The sequence below is a fragment of the Coenobita brevimanus genome, chromosome 4, assembly GCF_032717465.1.
Source record: "Coenobita brevimanus isolate Jiangsu-jjx chromosome 4, ASM3271746v2, whole genome shotgun sequence".
In the NCBI taxonomy this organism is placed as follows: domain Eukaryota; kingdom Metazoa; phylum Arthropoda; class Malacostraca; order Decapoda; family Coenobitidae; genus Coenobita; species Coenobita brevimanus.
Window position 1 is genome coordinate 36,943,246 of NC_136957.1, and position 22,500 is coordinate 36,965,745.

Consider the following 22,500-nt stretch of genomic DNA (forward strand, 5'->3'; position numbering starts at 1 on the left):
GAAACAATTAATACTATTATTATTATTATTTTTTTAACTTTGCCAAGATTTCACACGAACTGGTAAAAGTGATCCATCAATTGGCAGCAACTTCATGATTCTGATGTAAAGGTAATGGAATATTTCTGTTGATATTGTCTTGCACTGTGAGGGAAAAAAAATGTATTGAACTTTCCTTTGAGAATCACATATGTTTGTTGATTATGATTCTGTTGGGAAGTTGGTGGACATCAAATGCTGGAGAGTTTATGAAAATCACGTAAAATCTTAATGCGGAGTCTGGCGTGAAAAGTCGCCAGAAGAATTATGTTGCGAATCGACCAGAATCTTATTAGGTGAAGCTGTTGTAAGAGCCAACAAGAATATTATTAATCTGAACGTCTGAGAATCGAGCTACATGACTGTGTGTCGAAAAAGAGAATCGACTAGAATCCTTGAATCGATTTTAGTGTGACCTCCAAAAATTAGACACATTAATAAACCCAGTGTGACCAGATAACAGCCAAGCAACCAGTACAAAAAATAAATAAATAAAAATAAAAAGCCATTATCCAAGAATTACAGGACACATTACTTAACCCGGTGTGACCAGATAATTACAAAACAACCAGTACAAAATAAATAAATAAATAATAAAAATAAAAAGCCATTCGCCATGTTTATCAAAGGAGACATGTTCGACAAACTCCTCTGCTGTCGGAGGAAGAACGTGGAGGAGGAGGAGGACGAGGAGGACAGAGTGGTGGAAGAGGTCGTCCTCCAACACACCAACAACAACAAGACTGAGTACATCTCCTCGGCCCAGCTGGTTGAGGTAATGGAGGGTGACTGTGGTTAATTTGAAGGACGAGCGTAGGATATTTGTGGTTAATCTGGATGTTTGTGATTAATTTGAGGGACCAGCGTAGGATATTTGTGGTTAATTTGGAGGACCAGCGTAGGATATTTGTGGTTAATTTGAAGGACCAGCGTAGGATATTTGTGGTTAATTTGAAGGACCAGCGTAGGATATTTGTGGTTAATTTGAAGGACCAACTTTATTTTTATCTATGTATTTATTTTGTGTATTTATTTATTTATTTATTTATTTAAGACCATCTCCACCCACCTGGGCAAGGTCATAGAAAGCAGGTATAATTAATTGAAAACTTTAAGATTATTTCTTTTTATATGTAACATTTTGGGATGTTCTGGATACTTGGGTCTCTCTCTCCCTCTCTCTCTCTCTCTCACACACACACACACACACACACACACACACACACACACACACACACACACACACTTTACAGCATTTGATTGGACCAAGATAGAAGAATTAACGTTTTTATTTTTTATTATTTATTTTTATTTCAGGGTTGATATAAATAGCTGAAAAATATAATCTTATAGTCAGGAACAGATACCAAAGATTGTTTCACTTGCATTTATCTCATGTGAACAGAGTAGTTAGATGTTTGCTTGGATGATGTAGCTAAGTGAAGGTGTTAAGATTCTCGCAGCTTTCATTTATGTTATGCAAGGAAGAAGGAACCAAAGGCCAGATCTGAACAAATCTGCTGTTAGTCTCAGTGTAGCGTTTAAGAGTCAGTTTCAGCGACGGGGATTAACCAAGGTAATTCAGGTGTTGATCTTTTTACTAATTAGATTTTTCCCAGGTAAGCCAATTTACATACCTGGAGACAAGAGCTCAGTGCATCGTATAATAAAAAAAAGTTTCATTGCATATTGTACTAAGAACTATCAGTGTGTATATATAGTCAGACGCCTTCATCTCTTAAGGGGTGGCCACAAACAAATCGCCTCCATCGCCTGTCCCCTGCCATTTCGCTGCCATCCTCCCAACTTACACCCCCCTTTCTCATTACCTCTACTCCATCTCATCTCATCCTCAGTGTCCCGCTTCACTTCACTCACTTACACTCCTAGTTAGTCTCTCCCCTTTCTCATATACCCCTCTACTTCCTCCCTCCATGTCATCCTTGGTCTCCTCTTCCACCTCACGCACATACACTCCTAGTTAGTCTCTCCCCTTTCTCATATACCTCTATATTCCATCCCTCCATCTCATCCTCGGTCTCCCTCTCCACCGCAGTTACATACACTCTCCTAGTTAGTCTCTCCCCATTCTCATATACCTCAACTCCAACCCTCCACCGCACTTACATACACTCTTCTAGTTAGTCTCTCACTCCATCCTCTTCACATGGCTAAATATGAGAAGTTCTGATATATGAATTAAACAAGAGGTCGGCATTTGTCTTCCATCCTTTCTTTCCTTTTTCTTTTCTTCTTTCTTTCCTTCTTTTTCTTTCTTTTTTCTTTGTAGTTAATGTGGTTTTGATATATTTTGAAAAGTAGGTTATAATCGAATATGAAATTTAATCTTGTTTGTAGGCCGTGATGGTGATGGGAAAGTCATTAGAGTTATATAGGAATTATTAGATTGTTACGTCTGGCTGTAGATAGATAGATAGGTAGATGGATGTGTTTTATTACATTATCGATCTTTGTTGTTCGTAATATAATGTTGCAACTTTATTAACTTATGTTTTTGTTGCAGTTTTGACGTTTTGTTGCAACTTGATTGACTTATTGTTTTTGTTTGCAGCTTTATTGACTCACTGTTTTTGTTGCAACTTTATTAATGTATTTTGTTGCAACTTTATTAACTTTCATTGTTGCAAGTTTATTTACTGTTATTGTTTTTGTTGCAACTTTATTAATGTATTTTGTTGCAACTTTATTAACTTTCATTGTTGCAAGTTTATTTACTGTTATTGTTTTTGTTGCAACTTTAGTGAGGTATTGTTTTTGTTGCAGCTTTATTAACTTTATTGTTTTTGTTGCAACTTTATTGACTTACTGTTTTTGTTGCAACTTAATTACTGTTATTGTTTTTGTTGCAGCTTTATTGACTTACTGTTTTTGTTGCAACTTAATTACTGTTATTGTTTTTGTTGCAACTTTATTGACTTACTGTTTTTGTTGCAACTTAATTACTGTTATTGTTTTTGTTGCAGCTTTATTGACTTACTGTTTTTGTTGCAACTTTATTGACTTATTGTTTTGTTGCATCTTTATTGACTTACTGTTTTTTTATTCAACTTAATTACTGTTATTGTTTTTGCTGCAACTTTATTGACTTACTGTTTTTGTTGCAGCTTTATTGACTTACTGTTTTTGTTTTTGCAGGTATGTTGTTGTTGTTGTTTGACCTTGTTTGCTTCCCGTTGGCGTAAGTACACATCATTTTTATTATTTTATTATTTTTTACCTTCCCAAATCTAGGGGCACGATAGATGGGCCATTCCCCCTGAGGGTCACTATTCCTTTTGGGTGGTGGTATAAGCGGGATTTTTATTATTATTATTATTATTATTATCGGTATTATTATTGTTATTATTATTATTATTATTATTATCGGTATTATTATTGTTATTATTATTATTATTATTATTATTATTATTTATTTTTTTTTCCATGGGTTGGTTTGTGGAAAAATATTATGGAAGTTAATTTAAATCGCCTGAAAGAGAGAGAGAGAGAGAGAGAGAGAGAGAGAGAGAGAGAGAGAGAGAGAGAGAGAGTCCGCCAAGCAGACTAAGAGATGCACTTCTGGATTGTGTGTGTGTGTGTGTGATTCATCTCGTGTATAATCGTTGCGCTACATCATTGTGTGTGAACCATGACATGCGGGGTTGTACACACACACACACACACACACACACACACACACACACACACACACACACACACACACACACACACACGTCAACACTTCATCCTTTAAAACTCACTCCTTTTCCTTCTCGCCATATTCCTCGATCCCCTCCTCCTCCTCCTCCTCCCACTTCCTTATATCCCCTTACCCTCTCCCTCCACCCTCCTCCTCCTTCAAGGTCCTACTCCAACCTCACTTGCTCCTTCCTCCCATTAATTTCCTTGTTCTATCCTTCCCACTCCTTGACACCCCTCATCCCCATCCCCATCCCTCTGTCTGTCTGTCTGTCTCTCTCTCTCTCTCCTCCTGTCTTTCACCTCCCCTCCTTTCCCTCCCCCTCTCCTTCCCTACCTTTTCCTTAACTCCCCTCCCTGCCCCTGTCAATCCTTCACCGACCTTCCCCTCCTTTCCAATCTCTTGCTCCTCTCCCTTCCCTTTCCCATCCCTCTCCCTTCCCCCCTTCCTCTCCCTTCCCCCCTTCCTCTCCCTTCCCCCCCTTCCTCTCCCCCTTTCCTCTCCCCCCTCCCTCTGCCCCTTCCCCCTTCCTCCCTCTCTTTCGTCCCCTCGTCCTCTCTCACATACCCCTCCCTCTCCCCCTCTTTCGTCCCCTTCCTCCTCTCCCACTTACCCCTCTCTCTCTCACCCCTTCTTTCCCTCCTTTTCCTACCCCACTTCATCCCTTTCTCCCCTCTCCGTCCCTCAATCATATCTCCTCCTCCTCCTCCTCCTCTTCGCAGGTGGCAGGACTTCCCAATTCCTAGGTGATTGTGGCATTGGCTTTCTCCACCCCCGCCAGCTGTCTGTCTGCTTTCATGTGTCCCCTCTCCACACACACACACACACACACACACACACACACACACACACACACACACACACACACACACACACACACACACACATCATTGCATGCCTTGCTGGTTGCTTCACTGCCCTTTTTGTTTTTGTTGTTTTTCTTGTTTGCCTCCTTTATGTCGTCTCCTTTACTGTTTTGCTTTATTTTTTCTTTACTTATTTCCTCTTGCTTTTAATGCTTGTTTTATTGCTTTTATTTGCTTTACTATTTTCTTTTTTGTTCTTGTGCGTAGTTTTAAAACTATCTTTAATTTTGGTTGCATTGCGGAGGTTCTTGTTTATTTCATTGTTTATTTGCTTGCTTTACTGGTTCGTTTTTATGTTGCTTTATTGCTTGTTTTATTTGCTTTATTCTTTCTTCACTGTCTGCTTTGTTTTTCTTTATTTGCTTCGTTCACTATCTTTATTTTTTTGTTTCCTTGCGTTTGTGTTTGCGTCAATCTTGTCTTTACTCTCCATGGTTTACTGTGTCTTTGTTTGGCTTTACTTGCTTCCTTTGTTTATCGTTGTCTTTCTTGATTTAATAAAGATTAAAATTTTCCTTGGTTACCTGCTTCTGTCTTTACTTCTTTCTTGCTTGCTTTATTGATTATTTTCTTTCATCTTTCTTTCTTGATTGATTGAGTCCTTTCGTTTGAGTTTTTCTTTGATTGTCTTGGCGTGTTTATTATACTATCTTGTTTTTTTTCTTTGCCTCTGTTTTTTACCATTTTGTTTTCCTTGCTTATAATGCTTGCTTGTTTCGTTCCTTGTTTTTTTCTTTTACTTTTGGCTGCTATGCTCTATCTTCCTTGCTTTGTTATGCTCGTTTGCTTAATTTTGCCTTGATTTGATTGTTTTACCTTGTGCTTTTTCTTTGTTTCATTTCCATTCTGTCTTTGTTTAATTTCGCTTACTTCTTTCTTTCTCCTGTCTTCCTTTTATCCGTTTCAGTCCTCCTCCTTTCACTGCCTTCACACTTCTTTTTCATACTCCTTTCACAACTCTCATACTTTCCTTCTTTCACCTATTTTTCATACGTCTTTCATGCTTTCATACTACTTTCACTACTTTCATTCTGTCCTTCAGTGCCCCAGGATACGAAGTCAAGTGAAAGAAATTGATTTATGTGAGTGTTGGCCCTCCGGATTGGCTGCAGTGGAAGAAGTGATGGGGCGGGGTGGAGAAAGCTGCATGATGATGATGATGATGGGTGGTGGTGGTGGTGGTGGTGGTGGTGATGGATGGTGGTGGTGGGGGTGGTGGTGATGATGATGATGATGATGATGGATGGTGGTGGTGGTGATGGTGATGATGATGGGTGGTGGTGATGAGGATGATGATGATGGGTAGCGGTGGTGATGATGATGGTGGTGGTGGTTCTGATGGTAAGGTTGATGGTGGTGATGATGATGATGATGGGTGGTGATGGTGATGATAATATTATTTTTTGTAATGACTCAAAAAACTATCGATCATATTGCCACCAAAAAGTATATATAACGACCTAGTTCAGGAGCAGACAAAACTCAGGCCCAAGTATGCCTCCTCCTCTTTTTTTTTATACGGAAGAGCAGTGGGAAAGATGTTGAAAAGTGTGGTGTGTCCTAATATATGTTGAAAAGTGGGGTGTCCCAAAAATATATCCCAAAATAATGTAAAAGTGGGGTGTCCCAAAATGTGTTGAAAAGTGGTGTGTCCCAAAAATGTCCCAAAATATATTAAGTGGGGTGTCCAAAAATGTCCCAAAATATATTAAGTGGGGTGTCCAAAAATGTCCCAAAATATATTAAGTGGGGTGTCCAAAAATGTCCCAAAATATATTAAGTGGGGTGTCCAAAAATGTCCCAAAATATGTTGAATAATGGGGTGTCCCAAAAATGTCCCAAAATATATTAAGTGGGGTGTCCAAAAATGTCCCAAAATATATTAAGTGGGGTGTCCAAAAATGTCCCAAAATATATTAAGTGGGGTGTCCAAAAATGTCCCAAAATATATTAAGTGGGGTGTCCAAAAATGTCCCAAAATATATTAAGTGGGGTGTCCAAAAATGTCCCAAAATATATTAAGTGGGGTGTCCAAAAATGTCCCAAAATATATTAAGTGGGGTGTCCAAAAATGTCCGAAAATATATTAAGTGGTGTGTCCCAAAAATGTCCCAAAATATATTAAGTGGGGTGTCCAAATATGTCCCAAAATATGTTGATAAGTGGGGTGTCCCAAAAATGTCCCAAAATATATTAAGTGGGTGTAAAATATATTAAGTGGGGTGTCCAAAAATGTCCCAAAATATATTAAGTGGGGTGTCCAAATATGTCCCAAAATATATTAAGTGGGGTGTCCCAAAAATGTCCCAAAATGTGTTGATAAGTGGGGTGTCCCAAAAATCGTACTGTCCTGCATGAATGACCCTCAGATTTTGTCCATACAGATGTTTGGAAAATAATTTTATCACGGGCTTGCCTTCCATGTTCATGTATCTATATAAGTTTTGGAGTAAATTGAAGGTGAAATTTCATGATGCTTAGACATTTTTGGACAGTTTTGGACCTGTGACCTTGAAAATTAGGTCAAGGTCACTGAAATTGGGTAAGTGGAATTAGGTCATGGTGTTGTACGTCCAAAATAAGTTCAATAAAAATCGGAGAGAAAAAGTGTCGGAATAATAGTAATACAGGTAATAATAATAATAATAATAATAATAATAATAATAATAGTAGTAGTTGTAGTAGTAGTAGTAGTAATAGTTACAGATAATGGCGAATACAATGATCCCCACTTATGACAATAGATGGAGACTAATTATAGTAGTAGTAGTGGTAGTAGTAGTAGTAGTAGTAATAATAATGATAATAATAATAATAATAAATTCGTTCTTTCATTCATTCACTTTTCATGTCATGAATACTACTACTACTACTCCTACTACTACTACTACTACTACTACTACTAATAATAATAATAATAATAATGATGATGATGATGTAATAACAATGAAATTCGATAAATATGAAAATGATAATCCTGCACAAGTATGATGATGATGGTAATAATAATAATAATAATAATAATAATAATAATAATAATAATGATAATAATAATAGAAAGAAAAGCATTTGGTAATAATAATAATAATAATAATAATAGAAAGAAAAGCATTTGGTAGCAGGTGTGGTGAGTGTAATAGTTCGATAACAGTAGTAGTGGTGACGGTGCAGTGGTAGTGGTGATGAGGGCACACACAAAGGTCACGAGATACAATGGTGATCTCTCTCTCATCACTATTAGAAACTCTCTCTCTCTCTCTCTCTCTCTCTCTCTCTCTCTCTCTCTCTCTCTCTCTCGCCACACACACACACACACACACACACACACACACACACACGAGGAGAATTATATACCACAATTAGGAAAGAAGGACAAAAGAGAGAGAGAGAGAGTCACAGGTGTAGTTAGATATACAGATAGATATACTGAGAAAGAGAGAATATCAGATAGGAAAATGAGGTCAGAGTGAGAGAGAGAGAGAGAGAGAGAAAAATCAGGTGAGAGGCCAAACAGGTGACATCAGAACGAAGTCAGACACTCTTGAGGTCTGCAAAACGAGACGTGATGGTAATGTGACCTCACCAATGTAAACAGATCTCTCTCTCTCTCTCTCTCTCTCTCTCTCTCTCTCTCTCTCTCTCTCTCTCTCTCTCTCTCTCTCGTATGCAGAGATAGAAAACAGATTTGGGTAATTTTCTTTATATGGGGAATAAAACTGTTTAATGTTACTATAAAATCTATGGGTTAAGAGAGAGAGGGGGGGAGAGAGAGAGAGAGAGAGAGAGTGTGTGTGCGTGTGTGTGTGTGTGTGTGTGTTTGTGTGAATATATTGTTCTTTATCATATTTGTTCACCAGATCCTTTCAAAGTAGGTACCGCCAATAAAATTCTTTCTCTGTTTAACTGTCTATCTGTCTGTCTATCTGTCTAAAAGCGGGTGTGACACTATGCAACAGCCAAAAGGTCTGTCGCTGTTTGACTCTATCTATCGGTGTCTGTCTCTCTGTCTATCTAGGTAACAACACTTAAGCTCAGTCTCTGTGTCTGTTTATATCTTTCTTTCTGTCTTTATCTATCAGTCAGTCATTCAGTCTGCCCATCTGTATCTATCTATGAATCTGTACAACATACCTACATACCTACATGAATACATACAGACATAAATACATACATACATACACTAGTACTACAGGTGTCTGTATACAGCGATCGATCTATGTCTATCTATATCTATCTATTCAAGAACAGGTCAGAATCTAGGTAAGCTAAAGGAAAAAGCAAGGCATATTTGGCGATGTAAAAACGAGAATACCACGTACCAACACGTGCCGCACCTGCAGCACGTGTAATCAACCCAGCTCACCTTGCAACTGTACGTGCACTAAAAAGCAACGTGTAATCAAGAAAAACGCAGAAAAAAAATATCTTCCACGGTATTATGCATCTTCACTACCATTTCCTTCCTTCAGTATAATCACACTATCATTAGATTATTTTATTCACCAATTTTATTCATCCTTAATACTGATTTTTTTTCGTTTATTTCAACCCCTCCTTTTCGAGAAGTCTCCTGTAAACTTATTAAAATCACACACACACACACACACACACACACACACACACACACACACACACACACACACACACACACACACACTTATAGTAACCCTAGTAATATCCCTCCGTTGCGTTTGGCTATTGTGTTTCGCTGCCGTGTTTTCTAGGTGATAAACACAAGACTCAGCCATTAACCTTCTACACGTGACCACCCTCAGTGCTTTCAACCTTTTCGTTTCTTTTCCTTTTTCCAACTTCCGCGTCGAGTGTGTGTGTGTGTGTGTGTGTGTGTGTGTGTGTGCTGTAGAGGGAGGCCTTCACGTGGTGCCATTGATAGCACTAGATGGCCCGTCTGCCTGTTTAGACGGAAATCTCATAGCTCCCTCCCTATCCCTCAGTCCTTCCAAGCCAGAGACAAGCCTTCATATTGGGAAGACTCATACATGGCGAAAGTGCAGGAAATATATGGTAATAATAATAATAATAGTTACCGATAAAAAATAAATCTGTCAAGGTTTCCCAATATCGGTGTTTACCTGAGTCACGCATTTTTTTTTTTTTTTACGCAAATTTAAACTGAAATCGTTACGCAAATATAGGCTTTGTGTGGCTTGTTGTGCATGGTGGGTGAAGGCTGGAGGAAGGTGTTAATGCATGTGTATAGGTGATTTATTTTCTCCTGATAGAACTGGATGACTGCTGAAAATGAATGCTAATTTTCGTTGCGTGAAATCAGATGAGCCACATTTTGAGGTAAGAATGAGTCTCCTTTGTTACTAGTCAAAGTAGTATTTTTTTTTTGGTAGGAATGAGTATCCTTGGTTGCTAGTCAAAGTAATATAGTTTTGTTTTTGTAAGAATGAGTCTCCTTGGTTGTTAGTCAAGTCGCCCATTCGATGTCTAGTTATGTGATAGGAATGAGTCTCCTTGGTTACTAGTCAAAGTCACCATTCAATGGGCCTTAGTTATTTGGTAGGAATGAGTCTCCTTGGTTACTAGTCAGTTAATCATTCAGTGGGCCTTGGTTTTTTGGTAGGAATGAGTCTCCTTGGTTACTAGTCATTTCACTTATCTAGTAACTAAACTAGGCCATCATTTCAGGAGTAAGGAGTTAGGTGTTTTCCCTTGCGCGCGCGCGTGCGTGCGTGTGTGTGTGTGTGTGTGTGTGTGTGTGTGTGTGTGTGTGTGTGTGTGTGTGTGTGTGGAAGGCAAGGTTATGATGGTGGTGGTGGTGATTTGATTGTACAGTGTTTATATCCATTATTTAGGAAGGGCGAATATTGGTGATGATGATGGTGGTGATGATGATGATGGTTATGATGTTGGTGATGATGATGTTGATGATGATTGTACAGTACTTATCTCTCGTATTTAAGAAAGACTATACCTCTAAGAGTGTTATGAGGAAGTGTAAAGGGTCGTGAGAAAGTGTCATTGCTACTCTTATTGATATTCATGACTGACAACTAGATAGGGTTTTGACAAGGTGTTGAATATGATGAGACAGTGCCATGAGAAAGAGTAGGAGTGTCATGTGGAGAGACTGGAGAATGAGAGACTGACTAGGAGTGTGTGAGTGAGGAGAAGGGGGAAACCGTGAGAGATTGAGTAGAAGTGTGTGTGAGGGGTGGAAAGGAGAAGGGGGACCGAGGATGAGATGGAGGGTGATGTGCAGAGACTGGAGAATGAGAGATTAACTAGGAGAGTATGTGTGAGTGATGTGAAGGGGAGGAGGGGAAGGGGGAGACCGAGGATGAGATGGAGGGTCATGTGCAGAGACTGGAAAATGAGAGACTGACTAGGAGAGTGTATGTGAGTAGGTAATATGAAGGGAAGGTTAGTAGAATTTCACAAAGTCAGTCTCTCTCTCTCTCTCTCTCTCTCTCTCTCTCTCTACCATGATTGACATTGCAAATTGTGCCATAAGGTCGAATATCATAAAGCTTAGTACAGATAGCTAATATAAAGAAAGACAGGTGACGTGGGAAGTACCATGAGAAAGAATACTAGTCACGAAGAAGTGCAGTCCAATTTCACAAGCATAATTATCCACGCCACTCTCAATGTCCGTGCGTGATTGTTTATTTCTTGCCTCCACCGCAGCGATACGTGCCCTCTTGAAGCTAGCGGCACACTGGGAACTCGGGCTTGGGGGAAGTGTTTATTTATGCGACTCAGGGCGGGCTGGTTTGTTATTGTGGAGAGAGAGAGAGAGAGAGAGAAAGAGAGAGAGAGAGAGAGAGAGGGTAAGAGTGATTATTAATTATCAAGGTAATGTACTTTTTACTTAATTCATGCTGTTTTAACACGATTTTCCTCAGCTGTATTATTGTGTGTGTGTGTGTGTGTGTGTGTGTGTGTGTGTGTGTGTGTGTGTGTGTGTGTGTGCCTAGGCAAACTCTTTCGCCCTTGTGTCAACTTGTACCTTTCCTTCTTGCTGGAAGTTTGCTCTCATTCACCCAGTCCTAAAGAAGGGTGACCACTCCCAACCCTCCAGCTATCGTCCAATTGCTTTAACGTCCTGTATTTCAAAAGGTTTCGAGTCAATTCTTAATAGAAAAATTTTAAGACATCTTTCCTATCACAACCTTCTTTCCGATCGTCAGTATGGGTTCCGTCAGGGACGCTCCACTGGCGATCTTCTCACCTACCTTTCAGACTCCTGGTCGTCCTCCTTTCGGGACTTTGGCGAAAGCTTTTCCATTGCACTTGACATCTCAAAGGCTTTCGATCGAGTCTGGCATAAATCTTTAATTTCCAAACTGCCCTCCTACGGTTTCTATCCTTCTATCTGTGCCTTCATCGCTAGCTTCCTTTCTGGTCGTTCTATAGCCGCTGTTGTAGACAGCCATCGTTCTTCTCCTAGATCTATCAACAGTGGTGTTCCTCAGGGCTCTGTCCTATCACCAACTCTCTTCCTTTTATTCATCAATGATCTTCTAAGCTGTGCATCTAACCCTATCCACTCATACGCTGATGACTCCACCCTTCACCTTTCCATTCGGTTCCCGCAACGCCCATCTCAACAGTTACTTCAACAAACAAGGAATGAGGCTATGGCACACCTAATATCTGACTTGGCTCGTATCTCTGACTGGGGTAAAAATAATATGGTTGTCTTTAATGCATCTAAGACTCAGTTCTTACACCTATCAACCCGACAAAATCTTCCACAGGTATACCCACTAATGTTTAATAATATTCAGCTTAATCCTGCATCATCCTTGAACATGCTTGGGGTTTCATTTACTCGGGACTTATCTTGGAAAGATCATATTACATCTCTTGTAAAATCTGCTTCCAAGAGATTGGGTGTGCTAAGCCGACTCCGCTCTTTCTTTACCCCTGCACAATTGTTGACTCTACTGTATACAGGGGTTTTATCCGCCCCTGTGTGGAGTACAACTCTCATGTGTGGGGAGGCTCCCCACATACAGCTCTTCTCATTTGGGTGGAGTCAAAGGCTTTTCGTCTCATCAACTCTCCTCCTCTTACTGACTCCCTTCAACCTCTGTCTCTTCGCTATACTGTTGCATCTTTATCTCTTTTCTATCGCTACTTTAATGGTCACTGCTCCTCTGAACTGTCTGCTTGCATTCCTCCACCTCTACGACGGGCGCGTAGCACCCGTCTGGTAGCAAACTCTCATCCCTTTTCTGTCCAACTCTCTAATGCAAGAGTTAACCGTTACTCCCAGTCTTTCATTTATGCAACAGGTCAGCCCTCTGTCTTTATTTCCTGCTGCCTATGATCTCCAGTCTTTCAAACGCTGTGTCCAGGCATCTCAAAATGATCGGATCTTGAATTTGGCTCTCTATTGTATTTTGTTTTTCTCTTGGAGGGAACTGTTACTGCGGGCTCATGGCCTTTGGTTCCTTCTTCCTCGCATAATATATATATATATATATATATATATATATATATATATATATATATATATATATATATATATATATAGAATTGTGTGTTATGTTTGTGTGTATTATGTTTAATGTATGTATGTATGTGTCTCATGTATATGTGGTATGTATATATGTAATGTATGCATGTATGTGTGTGTATATTATGTCTGTGTATGTATTTTTTTCACGAGTTTCATGATCAAAATTCCTGACCAGTGTTGAAACTCAGGAATTTGACAAGTTTTTATCCCAGTGGCCATCTGAACCGACTGCTTTTTGTTCAGAGACAATTTCAGGCGACCTTGTGCCTTGCGTAGTTTCCCTCTGTCCCTTCAGTACGGTTATGCCCTGTATAATTACCTCCACCAGCGAAGTTGAAGGTGATTATGTATTCACTTATGTTTGTCTGTCTTTTTGTCCAGACGATATCTCCAAAAGTTCTCACTGAATTCCGATGAAATTTTATAGAAGGGTGGGCCATGGACCAAGAAAGAATTGATTAAATTTGGGGTGGATCCGGATCCTATGTATAATATCTCCAAAAGTTCTCAGTAAATTTCCATTAAATTTTGTGGAAGAGTAGGCCATGGGTCAAGGAACATTTAATTAAATTTTGGGGCGGATCCGGACCTTGTGTATCCCACAGAATATCCATGGATCCGGATCCTTTTTATTGGCAGTGGCATTGGCGGAGGTAGGCGCTCTCTGGGTGCTGTCTAGTTTATTCTTGTAGCATCCCAGACGAACTTGTGATAATGAAAGGCGTCTTGAAAATGTGTAAAAACTGGCTTCCTTATTCCTCCTTCACTGTGAGAGGTTATGCCTGAGCTGAATTGTTGTTGTTGTTGTTGTCGTTGGTGGTGGTGTTTTTGTTGTGGCCACAGTCGAAGCGCCTCCATGTCTGCCCTGCCTAAACTCACAACCCCCCCCCCTCTCTCTCTCTTTCTCTCTCTCTTCCTCTCTCTCTCTCGTAATGGATTCTTTTTTAGGCTTATGAATGAACTGGTTTTGTGGAAAGTGGGTTAAGAGGAGGAGGAGGAGCTGCAGGGATGAGAATGAGTACTTTGTGTGTGTGTGTATATATGTATGTGCGTGTGTGTGTGTGTGTGTGTGTGTGTGTGTGTGTGTGTGTATGTATGTGCGTGTGCGTGTGTGTGTGTGTGTGTGTGTGTGTGTGTGTGTGTGTGTGTGTGTGTGTGTGTGTATGTGTGTGTGTGGGGCCATAATATAATTGCTCAGTCTTTCAAATTTCTTCTATCTTGTTTCCAATCACTTTTCAATTTGTAACCATTCCTCTCTCTCTCTCTCTCTCTCTCTCTCTCTCTCTCTCTCTCTCTCTCTCTCTCTCTCTCTCTCTCTCTCAAGAATTCGCGTCAGTCTTGGTATAGTTGTTCTTCGGGCAAATATTCCCAGATACCCTTTTCATTTTTTTTTTTTTTTAGGTTTTTTTAATAGGAGTCTAAGGTCAAGGTATACAGACACAGACTCACAGATTTTAATATACCTTGTTCGTGTGTTGTTTAATCATCATAGTAATTTTCACAGGAGTATGCAGTCCTCTGAGTTTACATAGACTGAACGACCACCACTACCACCACCAGAACAACAACAACAACAACAACAACAACAATAATAATAATTGAGGTGGTTTGGCCATGTGGAGAGGATGGAGTGAGAGACTGACTAGGAGAGTGTGTTAGTGAGGTGGAGGGGGAGAGAGGGAGGGGTAGGCCAAGGATGAGATGGAGGGATGGAGTGGAGAGGGGGCAGTGAAATGGTGGGGGACATGGCGACGTGGAGGCGATTTGTTTGTGGCCCCCCGGTATGGGATTAAGGCGTCTGGCAGTAGATAGGTAGATAGAATAATACTAATAACATCAACCCTTCCAACTATACTGCAAGGTAAAGAGGGACAACAGGAAAACAAGCTTTGTCCAACTGTCGAACCGGCTCAGGAAAAAAAAAGAGCTTTCTAGCCTCGCCCACCAACCACCTCACCCCAGACTCTTCAGCTCCTCTTGTCCTTCCTGGCGTGCCCCCTCCTCGTCTCTTAATAATTTGTCCATAGAAAAATAACAAGAAAAAATTATTGTTCATCTTAACTCTCTGGAGATTTTTTTTTTTTTTAACATATTTCTTGTAGTTTTGTGACAGTCGGACAATACGACGGCTCTACATCCTTTGCATAGCACTTCTTCGTGACTAGCACCATATTCAGATACCATAATAATCTCCTCTTATAGTTTTGCGTTTAAGATGGAGACTGCAATTTTACGCCTAGGTAAAGTGGATGGGTGTGGATCACTTCCTGGCGCTTCGTTGAAATCTCGTAATATGAAGTGGGTTGGAAGGATGGGGATGGGTAAACGGTGAGGTGAGTTGTGAGGCGAGTGATGGGCCAGGCATGGGGGTTGGGGGGTGCGCCCTGTGAAGGTGGCAGTTTTGGTGCTGGCGGTGTTAATTGTGATGTAAAGATTTTAATCTTATTATTTTTCTTGCTTTCTCAAAAGACAACAAGAAAGTCAGCACGCGCTGCTGCTGTTATGACAAAACAGACTGCAATGATTCAGTTCGGAGACTTTCCAACGATGAAGAAAATGATATATATATATATATATATATATATATATATATATATATATATATATATATATAAAATCGGGTTGCCCGAAGGCATTTTGCTAACGCCAGACGAGAAATGTGTCCTTGTGGTTAAATTGTAGTATAATGTACTTTCGTGAAATAATTGGAACACCAGTATAGCATGTAGAAGTAATGTGACCACCAGGACGCCCTCATCTAGGGTGCACGAACGTAGTGATGTGTATGAACCTAGTGAAGTGCCTATGTTGAAGTGAACACCTAGAATAGTGAAGTGAAGGTATTGAGGTGCAGTGAGTGTCCATGGTGTTGTGTAGCCTGCAGCGCCTCACGGACGTCCATTGTGCAAGAGACTGGACGTGTGGCTAACTGAGGCTGAATGTCGAGGTCTGTACTGGCTGCCGGCGTGAGAGAGAGAGAGAGAAAGGGGGGAGTAAAACAGAGGAGAGGATAAAGTAAATAACACACACACACACACACACACACACACACACACACCTTCTTTTGTAGGTTTCCAACCTTTGGTTCTTCGTTCTTTGGATAGGTCTCTCTCTCTCTCTCTCTCTCTCTCTCTCTCTCTCTCTCTCTCTCTCTCATATCCATCTATCTGTCTATCTAACTATCTGTTTATCTATCTACAGCCAGACCCCTTAATCCCGGAATGGGTATCCACAGACGAATCGCCTCCATGTCTCTGTGACCTCCGCCATCGGGCTGCCCTTTCCCCAACTCACTCCCCCTCATTACCTCTCCACATCATCCCTATCTCAGCCTTGGTTTTCCCCATATCCCAACTCCACCTCACTCATGCTCTCCTAGTCAGTCTCATTCTTCCCTTTCGCTTCCGTTCACGTCATTCACATACACTTCTAGTCAGTCTCTCATTCTCCCCCTTACCCCCCTCCACCTCACTCATACTCTCCTAGTCAGTCTCATTCTCCCCCTTACCCCCTCCACCTCACTCTTGCTCTCCTAGTCAGTCTCATTCTTCCCCTTCCCTCCACGTCATTCACATACACTTCTAGTCAGTCTCTCATTCTCCCCCTTACCCCCTGCACGTCACTCATGCTCTCCTAGTCAGTCTCCCCATTCTCTCCACCAAAGGAAGTAAGGAAACGTCTACTGTTCAACTTTTACGATGTTTCTCCGTATATTTCAAGATGTAAGGTAATTTTGAGCACCTGCCTTGTAAAATTACCTTGAGTGACGTCTAAGAATATACCTAGGAATATGCTGGAATAAGGTTCAACGTTGGGTCTGGTTAGTACTTGGATGGGTGACCGCCAGGGAACACCAGATGCTGTTGGCATCCGTACGTGTCAAGTGGGGTTGGTGGAGGATTAGTGCCCCTCCCTGTAAAACAATTAACTCTAAGCCCTTGACCACCCCGTTTGGGATACATGGCGTCTGGCAATGGATGGAAGTCAAAGATGAAGAAGTGAAAGAACGTTGTGGGGTGGATGTAGATGTGATTGAGAAAATTAGGAGAAATACACTGAGGTGGTTTGGACATGTGGAGAGAACTGAGAATGAAAGACAGAAGGGTGTATGTAGGTGAATTGGAGGGAGGGAGAGGCAGGGGTAGACCATGGATGAGGTGGAGGGGGGAGTTGGTTGGGGGGAAAGTCAGTCAAATGGTGGGTAACAGAGCGACTTGGAGGCGTTTTGTCTGCGGCCACCTTTTACGGGATTAGGGCGTCGGGCTGTAGATAGATAAAATTGAAAGCTCTTTCTGTACGGACTGACCAGCGTGGCGAAATTATGAGATTTATTGAATACGTGAAGAAAAAAAAATGTTGAGGTAGAGGGTGAGAATTTTAGTGTGTGTGTGTGTGTGTGTGTGTGTGTGTGTGTGTGTGTATTTGTTGTTGTTTGGACGTGAACCCTGTAGACTGCAGGCTGAAGATTCCCTTTTTACTTTGTCTTTGCGGGATGGGGAAAGAGGTGAGAGTGTTTGTATAACCAGGTAGTTGATCCGCCTAATTACATCAGTGCCACCACGTGAAGGCGTAGTGAGAGAGAGAGAGAGAGAGAGAGAGAGAGAGAGAGAGAGAGAGAGAGAGAGGAGGTTTAAGATAGAAATGGGAGGGGAGGGATGAGTGAGAGACAGAAGTGAGAGAGAGAGAAGAGGGGGGGAAGAGATGAGTAAAAGACAGGAGTAAGAGAGGGAGAGGAGGATCAGGATAGAGAAGGGAGGGGAAGGGATGAGTAAAAGACAGGAGTAAGAGAGAAAGGAGTTTTAAAATAGAGATAGGAGGGGGAGGGATGAGTAAAAAGACAGGAGATATTGATAAAGACAGCCGTGCGAGCAAACACGTGCGTTCCTCAATGATCAGTCACTTCTCAAAGGTAATTGTTGATGCCGTCACTACATCACCTTCACATTACATACCTGATAGTGAATTACAGCCCCTACGTGACGCTGATCATTGTGGTGGTGGTGGTGGTGGTGGTGGTTGGTGATTGTGTGGTGGTGGTTGGTGGTAGTGTGGTTGTGATTGTGTGGTGGTGGTTGGTGGTAGTGTGGTTGTGGTGGTGTTGGTTGGTTATTGTGTGGTGTTGGTTGGTGATTGTGGTTGTGGTAGTGGTGGTGGTAGTGTGGTTGGTGGTGGATGTGGTGTTGGTTTTTGTTGTTGTTGTTGGTGGTGGTGGTGATGATGATGATGATTATGGAAACATGTGCTACTCTCTCTGCCTGATAAATACCATATCAGTTTTGAAAATGTATTATGTATTTCATTTTTTTTAAAGAGGTAAATATTTCCGAGTCATAGGTGGATTTGGAGGTGGATTTTACAGGTGGATTTTGGAGGTGGATTCTACAGGTGAATTTTAAATGTGGATTTTAGAGGTGGATTTTACAGGTAGATTTACGGATGGATTTACAGGTGGATTTTTTGGTGGATTTTGGGAAGTGGCTGTAAACACGTACGACCTTCCCTCCCAGGTGGACTCTCAGCCTCCACCTGCATCACTCCACTTCTGATCCACAAAAAAATATTGTCCAGAAAATGGTGTGGAGTGGAGTGGAGTGGAGGAAAAGGTCAGAGTTTAGGGATTTGGCTTCCATGAAATTGCGTACGTGAGTGTGTGTGTGTGTGTGTGTGTGTGTGTGGTAAAAATAATAGAGGGTTATAGTGACAGGGATAACGATCTGCCTGCCTGTCTGTCTATCTATCTGTATTTATCTATCTCTTAGTGGCAAAAGGCGTAATGGTAACAGGAATAACTATAAATTATCTATCTATCTATCTATCTGTAAATAGTGGAAAAGGTGTAATAGTAGTAGGAATAAGTATATAAATTATCTATCTTGTTTATCTGTCTATATCTATCGTGTATCTATTTATATCAAAGCGGCTAGTCCAGGATATGACTGAGAATGCAACAAAAACAACAACAGCAGTAATGATAATAATAATAATAATAATAATAAAAATAATGATAATGATAGTAATGATAACTAATAAAAAGGAAACAGTATTATTTATTTATATATTTATTTGTTTTTATTTATGATCTGAATACCTGGTGAAAAGAATTATTATTATTATTATTATTATTTTATTTTTATTACCATACTCATTATTATTATTATTATTATTATTATTATTATTATTATTATTATAGTGGTTTTATAGAATTTGTGATGGCCTTTATTTCGTGTAGGAAATTGATGTGTTTGTGTAAAGCTGAGACCTTGGTAATTAGAGAAAGAATAGACTCTCTCTCTCTCTCTCTCTCTCTCTCTCTGTAAATACTTCGTTGCTGCCATCCTATCAGAAAATGTGTGTGTGTGTAATGTTAATATTCCAACCTTCTTTGCACACACACACACACACACACACACACACACACACACACACACACACACACACACACACACACACACACACACACACACACACACACACACACACACACGGAAATATTTAGTTCGGTATATTTTCTTCACTAGATTTCTCGGTTGGGAGAGAGAGAGAGAGAGAGAGAGAGAGAGAGAGAGAGAGCTATTTCTATCTATGACTCCAACAAGAAATCTTCACTATTCGCTTCACTTAACTTTCCAATGTACTTATCATTTCTCGATGTTGACCTTTTGCGTGTGTGTGTGTGTGTGTGTGTGTGTGTGTGTGTGTGTGTGTGTGTGTGTGTGTGTGAGAGAGAGAGAGAGAGAGTAGAAGAACCTGTTGCTTTCAATATGTAATTTTATTCTTTTTTGTTGGATGTTGGATTTATTATTATTATTATTATTATTATTATTATTATTATTATTATTATTATTATTATCATTCTTTTCATAATGGAATTTAATTATAGCCCATTGGAAGCCTGGCAAATTAAAGGGTAGACTTTTCATAATGAAGGTCTTAGAATCAGCCTTTAAAAAGATAATATCATCATTAGGGTGAATTAAATTATCATGGAAAATAAGTAAATAAATAAAAAAGAAAAAATTTTAGGCAAAGTTAAAAGGGAATAGATATAATAATTGTTATGTGACACTCTCTCTCTCTCTCTCTCTCTCTCTCTCTCTCTCTCTCTCTCTCTCTCTCTCTCTCTCTCTCTCTCTCTCTCTCTCTCAAACACACACACACACACACACACACACACACACACACACTCTCTCTCTCTCTCTCTCTCTCTCTCTCTCTCTCTCTCTCTCACACACACACACACACACACACACACACACACACACACACACACTAATAATACCTGAACCGTAACAATTTTCCTTCTTCCACTTATTCCAGCAGTGAAACATTTTGCTGTTATTTGCAAAGGAAGAGAAAATCACGGCCCTTATTTTAAAACAACTGAAGACGTTTGTAGCGTTTTAATACGGTGTTTTTGTTTTTAATAGGCTTAGAGAGAGAGAGAGAGAGAGAGAAAGAGAGAGAGATTCTTATTTTCCTAAACTTTGCGTCATTGAGAATTTTTACAGATAGAGTACATATTATCTATCTATCTACTGTATCTATCTATATATATATAGTGTATAATATATATTACATATACTGTATTTTAATTATAAGCTAGACGAATTTTTTCCTTTAGCTGGGAGGAATTATTATTTAGTGGACGTATATTTATATCTTTCTTGACGGTTTTGTTAAGCTTTTGGGAGATTTTTTGAACTGAAAGATTTTGATGTAGAATTTACTCACTCCTTCACTGCCAGAAGTTTTAAGTTGAATCAAATTGTCTGAAAATGGCAAGAAAATCGTCCGGAAGTGCCAAGAAAATCGCGCGGAAGTGAAAATAAGGAAGCAAATAATGTCATGTGACTGAAAGGGTTAAAAAGACCTCAAGCCATCCCCCCCCCCCCAGGGTAAGCTGGCTCCCGGGTGAAAGGTGGAGTTAGGTGGCCCCCCCCTCTGTGTGTGTGTGTGTGTGTGTGTGTGTGTGTGTGTGTGTGTGCGCATCTTTAAATGTGTACGTAATGTTTTATGTTTGTCTGAGGAGCATAAGTATGAAGGTGTGTATGTGCATCTGTACCGGTTCGCTTGTACTGTACGTTTGAGTCTACACGTACATACAGTAAGTAGGCCTACGTGTGTATGTATGTGGATGTATGTATAGACTGTGTATGCATATTTTCTGTTGTAGAAGTCTTGTGTGAATGAAATTATGTATGTATGTGTACAGTGGGTGTTTAGTCGTGTTATGTGTGTATGTAGATGTGTTGGATGTGTGCAGGTGTGTAGGTTTTTCGTCGTGTTGTGTGTGTGTGTGGGTGGGTGGGTGGGTGCAAGTGTGTAGGTGTTTCGTCGTGTTGTGTGCGCGTGTATGTAGATGTGTTGGCTGTGTGCAAGTGTGTGTGTGTATTTACTTCCTCGGTGTACACAGTCGGCCATGCAGCGTGTTTGCCCGCGTCACGCACACGCCCCGGGGAGAGATCGGGGTCACTTATTGCACCCCCAGACAAGGTGGGTGGGGGGCAGGTGAGGGGGGTAGGGGGACATGAGGGGGGTGGGGGCAGTGCGTGGGGGGCCAGGTGAGGGGGGTGGGGGCAGTGGGTGGGGGGCCAGGTGATGGTGAGGGGGAGGGAAGAGGGTCAGTGGGTGGGGGGATGGTGATGGGAGGGATGGGAAGAAAGTGCCTGTGGGTGGGGGGGCAGGTGATGGGGGGAAGAGGGGCAGTGGGTGGGGGGCCAGGTGATGGGGGAAGGGGGACAGTGGGTGGGGGGGCGGGCGATGGGGTGAATGGGGGGGCAGACTGAGATGGTAGGAAGGAATGAAGTCAAACCAGGAAGGGACTGAAAAATACTTAGATCACTTTCCTAAGCGATTTATTTTGCTTATTACACCTTACCGTCCCTATTCTGTGTTATACAAATCCTTCCAGCAACGCCATACTCTCCATAAATGACGCACAAAAGGATATTAACCAGCCATATCCAAAAATAAATCGCTATGAAAGAGGTGCTAGGGAGCTTCTTCACCTTTTGCCCTGTACTTGGTGTTAATCTTGGTGTGGAGGTACCATATTCAAGTTTATTTTCGTCTCTTGTATTATCGTGTGTATCTGTCTATCTATCTATCTGTATCTGTCTATTTATTAATCTATCTATATCTCTGTTCATATCTATCTGTCTCTTCTCTGTCTGTCTTTCTTTCTCTTCATTCTTTCTCGTCCTCTTTTCTTTCAGCCTCATCTTTCCTCTCGTGTTCTCCCCTCCCTTCATTTGTTTTTCCCGTTCAGAAATTGTCAAAGTTTCGCCTCTCTCTCTCTCTCTCTCTCTCTCTCTCTCTCTCTCTCTCTCTCACACACACACACACACACACACACACACACACACACACACACACACACACACACAGACTGTGTG

At 40.8% G+C, this 22,500-nt stretch overlaps 1 protein-coding gene across 2 annotated transcripts in view; it reads left to right on the top strand.

Moving 5' to 3' along the window:
- Positions 1-22,500, top strand: part of LOC145394762 (uncharacterized) — a 554,034-nt gene that overhangs the window by 239,498 nt on the left and 292,036 nt on the right. The window contains exon 1 of one of the 2 annotated variants that reach the window (XM_080268579.1): positions 620-814. The exons of the other annotated variant lie outside the window; for it this stretch is intronic. Coding sequence (XP_080124705.1) covers positions 656-814 — 159 coding nt within the window. The 5' untranslated portion in view covers positions 620-655. Of the gene's footprint in view, positions 1-619; positions 815-22,500 lie in introns of those variants that run through there. 2 annotated transcript variants of the gene reach the window in all.